The following is an 18963-nucleotide window of genomic DNA, read 5'->3' on the forward strand; positions in this document are numbered from 1 at the left end:
TTTCTTTGTTTCATGTATTGGGTAATGACACTAGCAATTTTTCTTACTATCATTTGCCTCTTTCATTCATAGAAAAACATTTGAGGACAAAATGTGTGGGTTACAAATAATGACCATTCTTAGATCTCATCCTTAAAGAACTTGGGTTAGAAGGGGAGACAAGATGTGTGTATATAAGTGGAGTATGAAAGCCTTGAATGCTGCATAAAAGTTTGTGCAAGACAATTGAAGAAAAGAAATGATTTGATGCTTAAGCTGTTTGCAGTTTGAAGAAGGGATTGGGAGCAAGAGTTGAGGGAGTAGGTGTGAAATTGAAAAAAAAATTTTTCTGGTTTCAGAAAGAATGGAGAAAAACAAGAAAATGATGACATTGATGTACAGATGAAATCGTTGGGAGCCCAGCTGTTTTTTACTTTGTGGACAGAACATTGAGTTAACTTTCCAGATTCTATTATTACCTTAATGTATGACTAGATAATTGATTATTATAATCTCTTTTTGCCACTGTCAGTTGAAACTCATAACCTGCTTGAAAGGAAGGAACTAATACATGAAAGGCACTGTAAAAAATATTTTTTATTAAAAAAAAAACATCTAGGAATGCCATTAAGGAGATTCAGAATCTGTTAATAGGTGGAACATGAAAAACAGAGATAAGAAAAGATAGTTATAGGTCAACAAAAATACAGGTTTTTTTTTTTTTTTTCCTTTTAATAGCATTGCTTGTACTAGGTCTCAATGCTGTCTTTCTCTCTCTCTCTCTTTTTTTTTTTGATATTTATTTATTTATTTGGCTGTGCTGGGTCTAAGATGTGGTGCTCGGGATCTCTAGTTGCAGCATATGGGATCTAGCTCCCCGACCAGGCCCCCTTCCCAGAGTCTTAGCCACTGGGAAGTCCCTCTCTCATGTTTTAGAGGGTTTTTTTTTTTGTTGTTTTTTGTTTTTTTTAAGGAGACTTTGTTGTAAGGTGATTAAGCTAGGTTGCCTAGGTTGAAATACTAACACTTTTTCAGTCCTGTGACCTTGTTGCCTCTTTAACTTCTCTGTGCCTCATTTTTCAGTGTGTAAAATGGGGATAATAGTCATGTTACACATTTACTAGAACTTTGTGAAAAATAAATAATACATACATATGTACATAAATGACCAAGTTTCTCACAGCAGAACCTGGCATGTAAGAAATGCTCAGTAATTGCTAGATATTTTTGTGTGTGGCATCTCACTGTATTTTAGGTATTATAATAATTATAAGACTTATTTTATAGAATACATTAATTATGAAAATTACTGCTATTTTAGGAAATAATTGAAGGAACTACCAAGTGCCTTATAATTTTTCAGTGTTTTATGATCACTATGGCAAATTCACTGGTTGTATGAAAGTAACTTTTAACTTGTTTTTAGTGGGAACAAAACATTTAACAAATTAAACCAATGGTTGAGTGCCTTCTGAATTGGATGTAAAGTTTTAAAAAAAATAACAAAATTCAAATTAAATTTCATTCTTGTACTCAAGGAGCTTTCATATTAGGACAAATATAAAACAGGATGTAATGATATGGTATTTGGTTCAGACTAAGTATTTAGAAATGTTAGGAGGGAAGAAATGCTCCATACTAAATTCTCAAAAAAGACAGTGTAGATGAAGTGGCATTCCACTGGGCCTTAAAAAATTAATGGATCTTGGACTTGTGCTATGAGGGAAAGTTAGGAGGAAGCTCTGAAGACAAACAGCAAGGATTTAGAGGCAAGATAATTCAGTTTGTACTTTATAGGAACAGGATATGATTCAGGTTCACTGGATATAGTATTCATTTGGGAAGTTCTGGGAAATACAACTGGATTAGATTGTGGCAGACTTGGAGTGGCAAACCAGAGGCTTTGTTTAGAAATGCATTTTTCTAACCAGAAAATATTTATATATTTGTTCTCTAATCTTGCTTGTTATATCATCTCTTACATCTAAGTAGGATAGTATTTTGAATGCTAGAAAGAAAATTAAGTCTCTGTATAACCAAAAAAAAGACAATTTTCTTTAAAACAACAAACATTTATTTATTTTTGGCTGTACTGGGTCTTCGGTGCTCTGTGGGCTTTTCTCTGATTGCAGGGAGTGGGGCCTGCCCTCTAGTTGCAGTGCACAGACTTCTCATTGCAGTGGCTTCTCTTGTGTAGCATGGGCTCCTGGGTGCGGGCTTCAGTAATTGTGGCTCCTGGGCTCTCGAGCACAGGCTCAATAGTTGTGGTGCATGGGCTTAGTTGCTCTCAGGCATGTGGGATCTTCCTGGACCAGGGATCGAGGCGGATTCTTTACTACTGAGCCACCAGGGAAGCCTGACGTTTTCTAATTCTAATGAAACTTCTGTGTTTAAACCATATTGTTCCTTGGTAATAGAGTATTAAAAGTCTAGAAATATGAAAATCCGTTCTTAGAATAGTATGGTCTATTTGCTATAATACTTTTTTTTTGGTAACACAAATTAACTTCTGTAACTGGTACCTATGGGATTGATGTCAGTATAATGGGGAAGTAGCATTTGTTTTAAAATCATCTTTCCCAGCATATTAATACTTCAAAGCAGTCAAGAACAAACTCTCTCATAGTTAAAGGGAAAGCCTTAGTAATTCAAGAAAATACTAGAAAAACACTGAAAGTTCTACAGAAGTAAAAAACGGTGGCTTCAAGAACAGTTCCACATTCCACAGGGGCAAGCATTCTGGTGAAGCAGTGAGTGTAGACAGAGAAGCTGTAAAGACATTTCTTTTTGCATTAAGAACTTTGGTGAAGAAGTCTATATCCTGGATTGTATTTTTAACTTCATTGAAATTCTGCTCTTCAGAACGCATATAACAAAGTAGGAAGCAGGAGCTCCAGGATTTAAAGAGGCTTCAAAGAATAGAAGATCATAATTCTAGGTGCAAATTTAAGTAGAGATTTAACTGTGCTAGTATTTTTGTAAGGACTTCTCGTTGTTTTAGTTAGGACTTTGATTACACTGACTTTGGGTAGTCTGCCTTTATTTTTATCCATGAACTCTGTTTTTTGTAGTAGCAGCTTTTCTAGAACTCCAGGCTGGTCACTTCACCATGTATATATCATATTATAGCAGAAAAGGCTCTGCCATGTTTTAAAAGCAGTAAATTAATAAAGGAATTGTTGCCCTGAATTTTCAGTTTAATTATCTGACAAAGCCTTGTGTGCTGTGGTTATTGAAATCCACCACAACTCTTTAAACTTATACATGGTGTTCTCCTTCACTCAATTTCAAGTTGAGAATGTTCCCATTCTAATTTTAAGGGAAATTTACATTTGAAATTTGTGCTAAATCAAGTATTTTTATGTAGTAAGTCAAAACACCTCTAAATGGACTCTGCTGTTTGACTATGCTTAGGTAGTGAATTTTTGTCCTTAAATGTTTTTGATCAGAAATTTGATCACAGAAATTTTGGTCAGACATAAACTTAACTTTTGAAAGATTGTCAGGATGTTTGTACCAGTTTATTAACATAGAAAATGCCCACTCACTCCTAAAACTCATTCTTTATTAGAGGAGTCCCGGTTCCAAATGGGCTTGATCTCTTCCTTTTCATAAAACAGAGTGTAGTCCTTTGATTTCATTTAGCTGTTGACTTTCTGAAGTATTCATTTCTGAAAGATTTTGAATAGAAATGTATTTAGCATTCCGTTCTTACTGACCAATACTAAGTACAGCCTATGTCTATTTTTGAACAAGTAAAACCAATGAACTTTAAAATAAGGCTCAGTTGGCATTGCTTTTATAGGGATAGAAATCCATACTTCAAAATTTTGTTGTTGATATGGTTTATTTAACCTCCATATATTTGTATATATTTTCATAAAAATGTGTTTGTGCTATTTGCTATTTAGCATTTTGGGGATCTTTTATTTTAAAATAAAAAATTTTTTTCATTACAGAAAGACCCAAATGGGACCAGTACTTTGCCAACTGAAAGTTCTCTTCTACAAGAAATTGAAGTACAGAATGAGGAAGTAGCAGCTTTTTGTCAATCCATTACAAAGTAAGATATTTTTCTTTATAAATTAAAGGTTATTCTTATTAAATAAGTTTTAAAAATTTAACTTCAAAACCAGCCTAGTGCTAATAATTCTAAAATTTTTAAATATTTTCTCTCTGTCGCTAAAACATCAAGACAGTTAATTGGTACGTTAACACAAACTACACTTGAACCTGTTAAGTTTCTGAGTGTTTAGAAGGAAAAATTAAGGTCAGTCAGTAGACTTCTGATACTGTATTACTGAGGGAAAATACGGCTTAAATATAGAAGTTTCTTTAGAATTAGAAAATGGCTTTTTTTGTTGTTACAAGGAGACTTAGTTTTGCTGTGAACCTTCTAGCATTCAAAATACTGTCCTATTTAGATGTAAAAAATGCTATAATAAGCAAGATTAGAGAAGCAAACGTATTTTCTGAAGGTTAGAAAATTGCCTTTCTGAAATGTTCTTTTAATCTTAAATGTGTCCAGTGTTCTTCGTATATGAAGAAACTGAGACTTGGAGAAGTTACCTACTAAAGTTTACGTTACTTGGCTAGTCTGTAACAAACAGAGCCAGGTCTCCATTGCCTCCGTTCAGTGTGTTTTCTTTCCATTATATTACTATATTAGTCAGCACTTCTGTTATGAGTGCAAGAAACCCATTACTATGTTAGTCAGCACTTCTGTTATGAGTGCAAGAAACCCGTCTTAAACTAGCATAAATCAAGAAAGGTTATGTATGGATTCATAAACCCATATAGAAGAGGGACGGTGGGGCAGAGCTCAGTGACAGCAAGACCCAGGGACTCACGCACTGTAGTCGATGCCTCCTCTCTTTGGACTTTGCTTCCTCCCTTTTCTCCCCCTGCCCTTTCACCATGCTTGTTTACTTCTATTACAGATGGGGTTTTGAAGCCACTGATAGCTTAGACTTGGTATTCCAGTGGTCTTGCTGGCAGAAAGGAAAGAGTCCTTTCAGCCAGCACCAGATAGAAAAATCCCACGGAAGGAAAGAGTGGACAGCAAACATTGCAGCCAACAGGGTGAGATCTGTTATCAAAAGAAGGAAAAGTAGGTCACTCCTGGAAGATTTATTCTTTTTTAAAAAAAATTTTATTTTGTACTGGAGTATAGCCAATTAACAAACAATGTTGTGATAGTTTCAAATGAACAGCAGAGGGACTCTGCCATATATATACATTCTCCCCCAAACTCCCCTCCCATCCAGGCTGCCACATAACATAGAACAGAGTTCCATGGGCTGTACAGTAGGTCCTTGTTGGTTATCCATTTTAAATATAGCACTGGGTACATGGCCATCCCAAGGTCTATCCTTTCCTCTCAACCTTCCCTTCTGGCAACTATAAGTTCATTCTCAGTCTGTGAGTCTGTTTCTGTTTTGTACCTAAGTTCATTTGTATTGTTTCTTTTTAGATTCCACATATAAGGGATGTCATATATTTCTCCTTTAACTTACTTCACTCAGTATGACGTCCATCCATGTTGCTGCAAAGGCATTATTTCATTCTTATTAATGGCTGAGTAATATTCTGTTGTATATATGTACCATATCTTCTTTAGCCATCCCTCTGATGGACATTTAGATTGCTTCTGAGCGATTTATTTTGAATCCAGTATTTTCCCATTGTTTAAGCAAAGCAGAGTTTGGAGTTCCTAGATCATTTTTGAGTGTATTCATCATTTTTATTATAAGGGACTTATTAATATTAAACTAGACTTTCTAGACTATTGGTAATGTTTGATTACAGTTCTTTCTTTCCTATGTATCACTTTCTAACCAGCGTTCTTTTTTCTTCAGAATACCTTAAGGGAGAAAGAAGAATATCAGTAGAGTCACTGTTTATTTTCTGTGCAAAGGTTACTCTTAACTGGATTTTTTAAACTCACATTTTTCAGTAGACATTTGGTGACTTAGAATGCAAATTGCATGTATCAGAAATTACCTATGCCTTTATGCCACATATACATACCATTATGTGTGTGTGGTTAAGAATTTGGAAATAATCTTTTAATGGTTGAAATTAATCTGATAAATGTTCATCCAGTTTCTTTAATTTTCTCTCCACACAAGCCCTATTAGACTGTGTTGAGTGACTATTGCATTTAAGTTTTGCATGTTGAGAAATTAGGCTTTCTGTGATCTGCCTTTTTTTCCCTGCATTTGAATCTTATTGTTATTTATATAAATTCTGCCACTAAGCTGATCTTTTTTATTTACATGCATATGCACACACACAAACACAAATGACTTATGAATATTAAAACCTCAGATGAATTAGAATGTTATTTCTGTTAGAGTGGGATTGTAACAAATATTTCACAGAACTAAGAGGCAGAGGTGTTTTGAAGTTATGTTTTAGAAAATTCTCTGTTCCCCTCTTGACCTTGGAGATTGGAGTCACATATCACTTGAAGAAATTAATGGCACTTTCTATTTTTTCCAATATGCAGATTTTAAAAACAAGTATTTATACTCTTAGTTAACTCTCTATTTTTTTTGAAATCTCCTAAAATGATTATATTAATTCAGCTGTGATATTAGTGTGAGATTGTCATTATGGTATTTGTTTGTAGTTAAGCCTACTATAAATAGAATTTAGTGCCAGTTCTAGGCCTTGTTTTTTTGCTCCTGTGAAATTAGGGAGTTGGATTAGTGATCTCCAGGGTAGCTTTCAGTTTAAAGTTCTGTGAAATACTTTGATTCAGGACATTGCATTTTTTAAGTTTTTATTTCTTGTTTTTTTGACTTTCACACTCATCGTAATTGACAGAGCTTGCTGTATCTACCAGTTACTTAGGTCTCCAGAGAAAGTACTGAGAGGAATATTAGATACCAGTGGAAATTTTTCATGCTTCATTTCTGGTCTTCTAGGACAAGATGAGTATTACACTTTACACTTGTCATTCTGAGTAGCCTTTAGTTTCCTTTCTTCATTTATGGTTCCTATCTGATATTTATAATCTAAAAAGTGTCTTGAACCCAAGGAATCAAGGACTTCACCTCTGCATTTAGTTTATTTTATTCTAGATAATGCTGACTCAACTTTCTTATAAAGTAATATCAATTCAATTGAAAACCCTCACTTTTTTATTTGCCTTTTAAAACCCTCATTTTTATGTCTTCTGTCTTTCTGGTTTGGCTCTGTCTATATGTAACCTTAACTTAATAGCACATAGTATGAAATATACCATAAAGGATTTTGGTATTTGCATAAGGATAATTAATTTCCTGAGCTATAGAGCCACATTAAGCAAACAAAGCTGTTGCTTTGGTGATGATTGAGAAATGGACCCTGAATATTCATTGGAAGGACTGATATTAAAGCTCCAATATGTTGACCACCTGATGCAAACAGCTGTTTCATTGAAAAAGACGCTGATGCTGGGAAAAATGAGGGCAGGAGGAGAAGGGGGCAGCAGAGGATGAGATGGTTGGATGGCATCACCGACTCAATGGACATGAGTTTGAGTAAACTCCAGGAGACAGTGAAGAACAGGAAAGCCTGGTGTGCTGCAGTCCATGGGGTTGCAAAGAGTTGGACACAATTTAGCGACTGAACGGGGAAAATGGATGGTTTAAAGAAAATGAAAATTAGTATTAAAAAATGCTCTTTGTAGGTAATTACTTAAGAACATCAAACTACAATGTGTGGTTTAGAGTGTTCATAAAATACTTTATCTAGTCTGTTGCAATGGAGAAGGCAACGGCACCCCACTCCAGTACTCTCGCCTGGAGAATCCCATGGACAGAGGAGCCTGGAGGTCTACAGTCCATGGGATCGCTAGGAGTTGGACGCGACCAAGCGACTTCACTTTCACTTTTCCCTTTCATGCATTGGAGAAGGAAATGGCAACCCACTCCAGTGTTCTTGCCTGGAGAATCCCAGGGACGGGGAAGCCTGGTGGGCTGCCATCTATGGGGTCGCACAGTCAGACACGACTGAAGCGACTTAGCAGACTGACTATAGAAGCTGTGCATGAATACTTACACTTGCTGCCTCTTCAGAACCTTTCTTATTGTCAACTCAGACTATTTTATTCTGTTCCAATCACTTGATTATTTTAATCTCTACATGGAAGTGAATAGATAAAACTTACAGCATTCATTCTATTTACAGCCCTATGAAAAGAAGATGTGAGGATTGGAACTTGTCCTCTAACTTCCAGAAGAAAGTCAGTTAAAGGAAGTCCACAAGTTTAAAGAGGCATCAAATCCTCCTTTGTCTTCAGATAATAGAAGGGCTATCTGGAGATGAGCTGTACACCTGGCTCATATATTTAAACTATTTTGCTACTGTGAATACCAAGAATACTTCACAGACAATTTTCTGCCATTCCCTAAGTTTTAGTTTTATCCACTTTGAGGGAATAAAGCCCTCATAGCACAGTAAAAACCCATTGCCTATGTTTTTCCATCATGCTAAACAACCAAAATCAATATGTAAGAGAAAGGACATCAGAAGAAAAGATTTTTAAAAGACAACAAATTTTCTATCCTTCTGGCAATTACAGTTTAGGGCTATCACCTATATCATGGTTCATTAAAAACGTATCATTTTGTGAAATTATACTGCTTAACAAAAAATCAGAAACAGAAAAACTCATTTAATGTTGTATATCCATTGTGTGCTTGGTTAATGTTGGTAGCATTCTGTTGAAGTACTTAATCTCTTTTCTTGGATTCCTTTCATTTAAAAGGCAGACAGGAGTCCATTCATTGCATTTCTCCTGAGCTGCTCTAGAATTGGACAAAAACACAGAACTGAATGGCTGTAAGCATGCAAAGCCTTATTCAGGGTTCTCAAATGCAGCTTTCAAAAGAGAATTTAATTTCTTCTTTTTTTGTGACTAGATTGAAGACCAACTTTCCATATACCAATCACTGTACAAATCGGGGCTATTTGTTAAGTCCAGTCACAGTACAAAGAAACATATGTGGAGAAAATGCTAGCGTGAAGGTCTCCATTGAAATTGAAGGATTTCAGCTACCAGTTACCTTCACATGTGATGGTAGGTTCATAGTTCCCGAACCATCTTGTTTTGCTCTATGTTAATGTTATTCTTTTGATAAAGTGACTCGTTTATCATTAGTTTTGTGTGTGTGTGTTGTGTGTGTTTGTGTGTGTGTGTGTGTGTGTGTTAAAATACTTAATATGCATTAGTTATCCTTTTCCAGAAATTGGCATTCATATGGGTAGTTTTTTGGTATGGACACCACACTCCAGTACTCTTGCCTGGAAAACCCCATGGATGGAGGAGCCTGGTAGGCTGCAGTCCGTGGGGTCGCTGAGGGTCGGACACGACTGAGTGACTTCACTTTCACTTTTCACTTTCATGCATTGGAGAAGGAAATGGCAACCCACTCCAGTGATCTTGCCCAGAGAATCCCAGGGACAGCAGAGCCTGGTGGGCTGCTGTCTATGGGGTCGCACAGAGTCGGACACGACTAAAGCGACTTAGCAGCAGCAGCAGCAGTGAGAAAGTTTACCTTTATGCTACATATTTCTTTGAAAAGTGTTGAGTATCTTGGTTAATTAGTGGCTCTTGGCCAAAACCTGAAAGCATTAGCTAGAAAGGCTAATTATGTTCTTATTCCTTATATTCTAAAAGAAGACTTATTCTTTTTAAACATCCCTTAAATTTTGATTTAGGGAATCATTGAAGTATTGAGTAAGAATTAGTACTAAAATTGAAGGAAATAATGGTCCATAACTTCTTGATTGAAGTAAGCATTGATAAGCCTTGAGAGTAAGTGTTTTAATTTGTATCAAAGTTTTACTTGATATATCAAGATTTGATTCATTTAAAAAATATATCAAATGCCTATTGTTTGACTCTATAAATGTACGCATTTATAATGTACATCTCTGTTAAGAAATATAACCACATTATGGTAGAAGTGCTTTGTGTGTTTAAATGGTAACTGTTACAATACATATAAATGTGTTCAGAAATGTAGCTATTGTATTAGAGGGTTTATGGCCTTTTCTGTCAAGCTGTTGATTTTCATGAATTTTGAATATAGTCATTGTCTTCTAAAATAAGAGCTCTAAGTATAGAAATAGGTTACTTGTAATGGTTTGTAATCTTGGTATCCAGCTATTGCAAAGTATGGTAATTAAATAATAGGTCCTACTTGCTATATTTTTATTCTTTATTGGAAAATTTACCAGGCAAATGTCAGCTGTTTAAAATGGTGATTCTTTTTCCTTATAATTTGGTTTAAATAATTGCTTGCTGCTGCTGCTGCTAAGTCGCTTCAGTCGTGTCCAACTCTGTGCGACCCTAGATACGGCAGCCCACCAGGCTCCCCCGTCCCTGGGATTCTCCAGGCAAGAACACTGGAGTGGGTTGCCATTTCCTTCTCCAATGCATGAAAGTGAAAAGTGAAAGTGAAGTCACTCAGTCGTGCCCGACTCTTAGTGACCCCATGGACTGCAGCCTACCAGGCTTCTCCGTCCATGGGATTTTCCAGGCAAGAGTACTGGAGTGGGTTGCCATTGCCTTCTCCAATTGCTTGCTAGAAACTGCTAAATCTTATCCTCTTTGGAGGAGGCTGTAAAACAGAGGTGGCTTTCTTAGCTTAGATCTGCCCTGTCTAATACAATAACCACTAGCCACATGTGGGATTACTTGAAATATGGCTAATATAAATTGAGATGTTCTATAAGTATAAAATACACACTGGATTTCAAAGACTTAGTTTGAAAAGAGAATGTAAGATATCCTATTAGTAAATTTTAAATACCAGTTGCTATATATTGAAATGACATTTTAAATATATTAAATAAAACATATTATTGAAAATGGCTTCTTCTGTTTCTTTTTACTTTCTTCAATGTGACTACTAGAAAATTTTAAATTGTATATGTGTCCTGCATTATATTTTTCATATATAGTACTGTTTTAGACTGTGAGAAATAGTCTGAATAGGTATATACTTAGAGTTAAATGAGTAAAATGAAAATAATGACTAACTCTTTTACAGTGAGTTCTACTGTAGAAATCATTATAATGCAAGCCCTTTGTTGGGTACATGATGACTTGAATCAAGTAGATGTTGGCAGCTATGTTCTGAAAGTTTGTGGTCAAGAGGAAGTGCTACAGAAGTAAGTTTTTTCATTTAATTACTGAGCAACATTTTTGGAAATTTCATTTTAATGGATTAGATTAAAAAAATTTTCAAGTTAAATTTATAATCTAAAGCCATATTGGGTTCCAGTGAATTGATTTATTGGGTCAATTAACTTATATTGAGATATGCATTATCTGACACGATCTTGCCCTTAAGAAGCTGATAGTCTTAGATGGGAAGAATGGTGGGTAATTGGTTGACAGATGAATTTAATTTTTTTTCTTTCTGCAGAGAGGCAATAGTTACTTCATTATGAACTCCATTTTCCTTTTGTGGCATGTAGTATATCTTTAGCCACAATGTTTCGCTGTGGTTTCTTTTTAGTTGCCTGAAAATATCATTATATGAATCTTTTTCTGAACCTACCAGAAATTCTCTGTCCCTGTCTTTTTCCCTTCTTTGTCTTCATCTTCTTTCTTCTTTGCTTTAACACTTCTCATGTAGAATTATTCCTCTATTTAAATGCTCATATTTGATTTAAAAATCTTTGTCATCCTCTTCAATTTCTGATGCATAAACAATTCATATTTACTCTCTATTATTTCTAATTTGAGGAGAATAATGTTGATGAATAACTAATATATTTTAACAGTAATCATTGTCTTGGAAGCCATGAACATATTCAAAACTGTCGAAAATGGGACACAGAGATTAAACTGCAACTTTTGACCTTCAGCGCAATGTGTCAAAATCTGGCCCGAACAGTAAGTGTATACCCTATACTGAATTGCGTTTGGTTGAATCTGAATAACATTGTTAATCAGCCAGTTTGCAGTTTATACCTTCTTTAAGAGATTTGGGTTTGACTGTGAGTGAGGAACTGTGAGTGATGGGGGGAAACTTTCAATCATGGAGGTTTAGGTAGCATAATACTCAGAGCTGGAAGCATGTGTGAAAATCAAAGTTTTATAAGAGTTTGACTTGTAATAGTTTTACCCAAGTTGCACAATGAAAACATCAGCATCAGTCAAGGAGAACTGAGGAAAAAAGATTTTGAATGCTAAATATGGATTGGGGGAGAAAAAGATACATATTGACATTTGCACCAAACTGAGGAAAATATATTATTTTTCACCACATGAAAACTAATTCTCTGTTCTAATAGTATAGTACTTTATTTTGAGGTTAAAGCAAAATAGAATATAAGAATTTAGGCCATTTTATTTCTTGATGAATTTTAATATGTAAGGAGAGATAATCTTTCTTCATTTGGTAGAATTTGGGGAAGAAAAATATCTGTCATTTCTGCTTTCTCTTTTCTTTATTTTCCTCAGTTTTGCTCCTATGTTAAGTAGAGTTTATTTCACTTGGGTGAAAACTGTTTCACAAAATTCAGTACATTTTATCATATCATTAGTAACTTTTCTTTTCAGTTTCCTAAGGAGTGATATTCTTGAGTACTTTGCATAGTAAGGGTTATCGTTGAAAAGACCAGAACCTCACTTATTGAGGGTGAGGTAGAAGGAAATTTGATTATCATTAGAAAATATAATGCAGAAATTTAGATGATCTCTTGTCATCTGGTTCCCACCTCACCTTCATTTGGCTGTCAGCCATCTTTAAAAGTGTTTTTAACTCTTCATTCTCTCTCAATAGAACAGAAGTGGTTTTCCTTTGAAAAAATTTACATATCAGAAAATAGACTTCAAAGTATTTATGTTTTTTCCACTTAAAAAACAGGTTTTTTAGAAGACAGTCACTTTTCTGAGTCAATTATAAATATTTAAAGCCTCAGTTCTGAAAAATCACTTTCTTTTCAAGAGTTTATCATATGCTTAACCCTGTTTAACTTGGCAGCAGAAAGACTAATGGATTTCATTATTTGATAAATGTTTGTATGTGTTTATTTAGGCGGAAGATGATGAAACACCTGTGGATTTAAACAAACACCTGCATCAAATAGAAAAACCTTATAAAGAAGTCATGACGAGGTGTGGCATCTGAAACATTAATTTCAGATTTTCAGACTTTACTTTTGGATGTGAATGCATTTATTTTAGTAAATAAAACAATCATTCTTGTATATAGTATCTTTCAGCCACAATAACTGTTCTTCATTTTAGACATCCTGTTGAAGAACTTTTAGATTTGTATCACAATCAAGTGGAGTTGGCTCTTCAAATTGAAGTAAGTTCTAATTTATATTTTGGCATGATGGTTTAAAGATTCTTTTCCCTGTATTCTCTTAAATACTATTGTTGAAATTGGATTAAATATTTTAGAAGGACTATTTAAACTATATTCTTGATGTTGCTATTTGAGAACTTGTTTTCTGATCCAACATATTAATAGAAATTTAGTACTTGGGTTACTTCAGCTTTATTACTAAGAGGAACCTTCAGTTCAATTCAAAAAGCATTTATTGAATGCTTGCTAGATGTGCTGGGGTTGTGAAAATGAATGACCTGAGCCCCACTTACCAGGAACTTAAACAGAGACTTAAATAGAATTTCAATATAGTAAATGTAGAATAGGGGTATGCATTGAGGTTTTTTGAGAGATCAAACAAGAGCACTTTTCCAGTCAACTTGAGAGTTCAAGGAAGAGGCCTCTAAGAAGGGTTGTTGCCAAGTCTTAAATGGTATGAGTTAGCTAGAAGATAGTTGGAAAGGGCATGTGAACAAAAGTATATAGGTGTGAAACATATGGGGAAGTATAAACACTTATCTAATACAGAGTATGAGGTGAAGATTGAAAGATGACATTGGAGATAGGCCAATATAAATTACCACCCTGTAATCCATATTATGTTTTCCTTTATTCTCCAGATCAGGGGGCCATATATAGTCCACTTCCAATTCTTGTAAATAAAAATTTGGCGGGGGCACAGCCACATCCATTTGTTTACATGTTTTCTATGACTGCATCTGTGCTCTAATACTAAAGTTGAGTAGTTGAGATAGAGACCATATGCCCTGCAAAGCCTAAACAAGTTACTATTTTCATTTTATAGGAAATGTTTGCTGACCCCTTCTGTAATCATTTAAGGTGTTATTTAAGGTGTTTTAAGCTGAGGGTAGGAGGTAGAGTGGGATAGAGTAGTTGACTTGTTTAATCTTGATCTTTGAAGTCCCTCTGCCTAAAGGAAGTTAAATTTAGGGTTGCCAGGATTGGTCTCAGGGAGACTACTTAGGCAAGACTTTTTATAGTGGTCTAGGTAAAAGACAGGCTTCCCTGGTGGCTCAGTGGTAAAGAGTCCACCTGCCAATGCAGGAGATGTCGATTCAGTCCCTGGGTCAGGAAGATCCACTGGAGAAGGAAATGGCAACCCACTCCACTATTCTTGCCTGAGACATCCTATGGACACAGGAGCCTGGTGGGCTATAGTCCGTGGGGTCATGAAAGAGCTGGACATGACTTAGTGACTAAACAACAACAGCAGGTAATATATAATGAGTATGGTGACAGTAAAGAGAAGGGACTGATTAACGATATTTAGGAGATAAAATTGGTTAGATTTTGATAGATAATGAGATATAAGTGAAGAAATAGTGTAGGATGACTTCCAGATTTCTAGCTACTAGTATATATTTTTTATCAGTATATAATTATGTCAATTTATTTAATAGATATTTACTGAATTCTCTCTCAAGTCACTGTTGCAGGTGTTGAGCATATAACAGTGGATAAAAGAAACTGTAATCCTTGCCCTTTAGAGAATTTACATTCTAGTTAGAGGAAACAGAAGTTTAGTAATAAACTGGCAAGGTATATATCAGGTGGTAAGTGCTGTTAGAGAAAAATAAAGGGGGGAGGGTAATGTTGCAATTTCAAATAAGATAATCAGAGAAGGGCTCATTGAGAAAATGAATTTGAGTAAATTACCAGAGAAGAGAGGAAGAAGCTACCTGGTTATCTGGGGAAAGGGTATGCCTGGTATATAGAAGGTCTGCCAGGCTAGACTAGAATGAGGAGAGGGGCAAGAGTAGAAACAAATCAGTGAGGAGAGAGAATGATGGCTTAGACCAGAGTGATAGTAAAAGTGATGAAAAGTTAATGCTAGGAAGATTTACCAATAGATTGGATGTGGAACATGAGAGAGAGAGATGAGTAACTTCAGAATTTTCTACCTGAGCATGTTGGAAGTTTGGAGTTGCCTTTAGTGAGAGGTAGTGTGAGATGAGTGCAATTGTGCGGTAGTTTGAGCATTCTTTGGCATTGCCTTTCTTTGGGATTGAAATGAAAACTGACCTTTTCCAGTGCTGTGGCCACTGCTGTGTTTTCCAGATTTGCTGGGATATCGAGTGCAGCACTTGCACAGCATCATCTTTCAGGATTACCCTAGGGGCTTCCCTAGTGGCTCAGACGTAAAGAATCCACCTAGAATGCAGGAGACCTGGGTTTGATCCCTGGGTTGGGAAGATCCCCTGGAGGAAGGATCATCTCCCTCTCCAGTACTCTCGGCTGGAGAATCCCATGGACAGAGGGACCTGGCAGGCTACGATCCATGGGATCGCAAAGAGTCAGACACAACTGAGCAACTAACACTTAAATCCCCTACCTAGGTTGATCATCACTTCAGATTCAGATGTCTGATACTTAACTTTTTATATAAATGTCTAACATCTCAGATTTAAGATGTATAAAACCATGTTTTTATTCTACCCTTTATATCTATTCGTCAGTCTTCCCCTTCTTAATAAAATGGCCGCTCTGTCCTTCCATTTGCTCAGGCCAAAACTTTGGAGTCATTTTTGATTTCCCAAGAAAAAGATAATTCACATCTCACATGCAGTTCCATTTCTGTCAACTTTACCTCAGAAATACATTCAGAATGTGACAACTCTCTCCACTACCAGGGCTATACTCCTAGTCAACTACAAGAGTTAACAGCGATTGCCTACTGGTCTTCCAACTTCTACCTGTCCTTCTATAGCCTGTCTTCAATAGGCAATCAAAATTATATTTTAAAAACAAATCACTAAATGCAGTGTGGTATCCTGGATTATATCATGGAAGAGAAGAAATACATTTGGAAACACTGGTATAATCTGAATAAAGCCTGCAGTTTAGGTAATAATAATGTAGTGAGTATTAATGTCTTAGTTTTGACAAATTTAACATGGTTATATAAGAAGTTACTTAACCAGTTTCCTTTAATGTTGAATGAGAACTCTCTGTACTATTCTTGTAAATCTAAAATTGTTCCAAAATAAAAAAAAATTATTTTTAAAAATGAATATAAGCACAGAAAGCAAATGTAAAATGAGAGAAAATCAAAGCCAAAAAATGGTTGTTTGAAAAGATTAATCAAATTTATAAACCCTTAAGAGTATTAAACCATGCCACTATTTTGTTTAATATCCTGTTTACCATCTCAGTGAAATTTAAATCTTAATTATGATTTCAAAGCCCTACACATTCTGAGCTCTCTCTGATGGCTTCCTACCTACCCCTTTCTTTAAATGTGTGTGTGTGTGTTTTCTTTTCCTTTTTCTTTTTTAAACTGGAATGGGGTTGCCATTTCCTCCTCCAGGGGATCTTCCCAACCCAGGGATCAAAGCTGCGTCACCTGGAATAGTGCTTTTTTAAAAATATATTTTATTTATTTGACTGCACCAGATCTTAGTTGCAGCATATTGCATGTTTTTTAGTTGAGGCAGGCAGGATCTAGTTCTCTCGCAGGAAATGAACCTAGACCCCCTGCATCCCTGCTTTGGAGCGTGATGTCTTAGCCTCTGGACCACCAGGAAAGTCCTTTCTACCCCTTTCTTCCTTTGTTCTAGTTGACCTGCAGGTATGCTTCCCAACTGGGACCCTTGTACTTGTTCCTTCTTTTAATGCTGTTTCTCCAGATACTTGGGTAACTTATTCTTTCAGTTCCTTAGGGTCTGTGCTCTGATGTCTAATAAGAGAGCTCTTCACTGACCATCTAATGGGAAATAGCAACTCTCTATCATATCTATTCCCCATATTTTGTATTGCTTTATTGAGATACAATTTATGGATCATAAAATTTATCCATTTAATGTGTACAATTCAATGATTATTTTAGCAGATGAATCAGTTCAGTTCAGTTCAGTTGCTCAGTCTTGTCCGACTCTTTGCGACCCCATGAATCGCAGCACGCCAGGCCTCCCTGCATCATCAATTGCCAGAGTTCACTCAAACTTACGTCCATCGAGTCGGTGATGCCATCCAGCCATCTTATCCTCTGTCATCCCCTTCACCTCCTGCCCCCAATCCCTCCCAGCATCAGGGTCTTTTCCAATGAGTCAACTCTTTACATGAGGTGGCCAAAGTATTGGAGTTTCAGCTTTAGCATCAGTCCTTCCAGTGAACACCCAGGACTGATCTCCTTTAGGATGTACTGGTTGGACCTCCTTGCAGTCCAGGGGACTCTCAAGATAGAGTTGTATAATTGTCATTACAGTGGTGTTTTAGAACATAAGTTTCCATGTGCTACTTTCCACTCATTCTCCCATTCCCATCCTCAGCCCCAGACAACTACTAACCTGGTTCCTATCTCAATAGATTTCCCTTTAATGGAGATTTCCTGTAAATGGAATCATACCCTGTGTAATCCTTTATATCTGATTTCTTTTACATATCATAGTGTTTTTTTTTAATTGGAGGATAATTGCTTTATAATGTTGTGTTAGTTTCTGCTGTACAACAATGTGAATCAGCTGAAAGTATACATATATCGTCTTCCTCATGAGCCTCCTTTCCCGTTCCATCCTACCCATCTAGGTCATCACGGAGCACCGAGCCAAACTCCTGTGTTATACAGCAGCTTCCCACTAGCTAACTGTTTTATACCTACCATACTGTCTTAAGCTTTGTTCATGTAGTGTGTATCCATTGTTTTGTTTTATTGCTGAATCCTTCTGTTGTTTGGCTGTACCATGTTTTATTTATCTAGTCACCAAGTAACTGACATTTTTAACTGTTTGTACTTTTTGCTTTTATTTTTTAAAGCTGTTTATTTAATTTCTGGTTGCTTTGCTTGGGCTTTCTCTAGTCATGGTGAGTGGGGGCTACTCTCTAGTTCTGGTGCTTGGGCTTCTCATTGCGGTGGCTTCTCTTGTTTTGGGGTACAGGATCTAAGCACATGGGCTTCAGTAGCTGTGGCACGCTGGCTTAGTTGCTCTGTGGCATATGGAATTTTCCTGGACCAGGAAGATGAACTCGTGTCCCCTGCATTGGCAGGCAGATTCTTATCCACTGTACTACCAGAGAAGCCCCTATTTGCAGTTTTTGATTAATATGCATAATGTTGCTATAAACATTCATGTGTAAGTCTGTGTAGATGTATGTTTTAATTTCTCTTTAGGCAAGTTTATGGGAGAGATCAGGAAGTTGCAAAAGTTTTGATTCCTCCTTGTCTTAGTTTTCTAGGGATAAGATGTTAATTTATTTCACTAAAATGAAGCTAGATGTTTTGAGGTAAGGAATAATGGTTTAGCTTCATACTCTAAGGGAAATAGAAAATAAAGCTGACCAAGGGCTTGTAAATGTTAAGTGGCATGCAGATGCTGGCTGAAATCTGAGATGATTGGATCTTTAGGATTGTGAGCTATTCTGTAGATGTACGTGCTGCCTGGTAGAAGAAGTAGAGAAGTCTCCGAGCTCGGAAAATAGGTTTGGTCAGAATGAGAGTGTGTGGGCTGGAAGCAAAGGAGACTGTGATCAGAATATGATACTGTTAAGATTCTGATAGGGCACACAGTTTGGGGGTTGAAAATGTTGTGAATTTGCCACGTGAACAGTTAACTGAGGCTTCTTTTAGGGTATAGGATAGAAAGTCAGATAAATGTCCAGAGCAAAAATAAGGCAGATAGTAGAG

General features: G+C 36.1%; 1 protein-coding gene across 1 annotated transcript in view; it reads left to right on the top strand.

Moving 5' to 3' along the window:
• The window catches only part of PIK3C2A (phosphatidylinositol-4-phosphate 3-kinase catalytic subunit type 2 alpha), a 107288-nt gene that overhangs the window by 45978 nt on the left and 42347 nt on the right, over positions 1-18963 (top strand). The window contains exons 3-8 of the mRNA XM_024975781.2: positions 3939-4042; positions 8892-9049; positions 11028-11148; positions 11767-11878; positions 13026-13105; positions 13238-13301. Of these exons, the coding sequence (XP_024831549.1) occupies positions 3939-4042; positions 8892-9049; positions 11028-11148; positions 11767-11878; positions 13026-13105; positions 13238-13301 (639 nt within the window). The remainder of the gene's footprint in view (positions 1-3938; positions 4043-8891; positions 9050-11027; positions 11149-11766; positions 11879-13025; positions 13106-13237; positions 13302-18963) is intronic.

Source organism: Bos taurus, chromosome 15 (genome assembly GCF_002263795.3).
Source record: "Bos taurus isolate L1 Dominette 01449 registration number 42190680 breed Hereford chromosome 15, ARS-UCD2.0, whole genome shotgun sequence".
Classification (NCBI taxonomy): Eukaryota; Metazoa; Chordata; class Mammalia; order Artiodactyla; family Bovidae; genus Bos; species Bos taurus.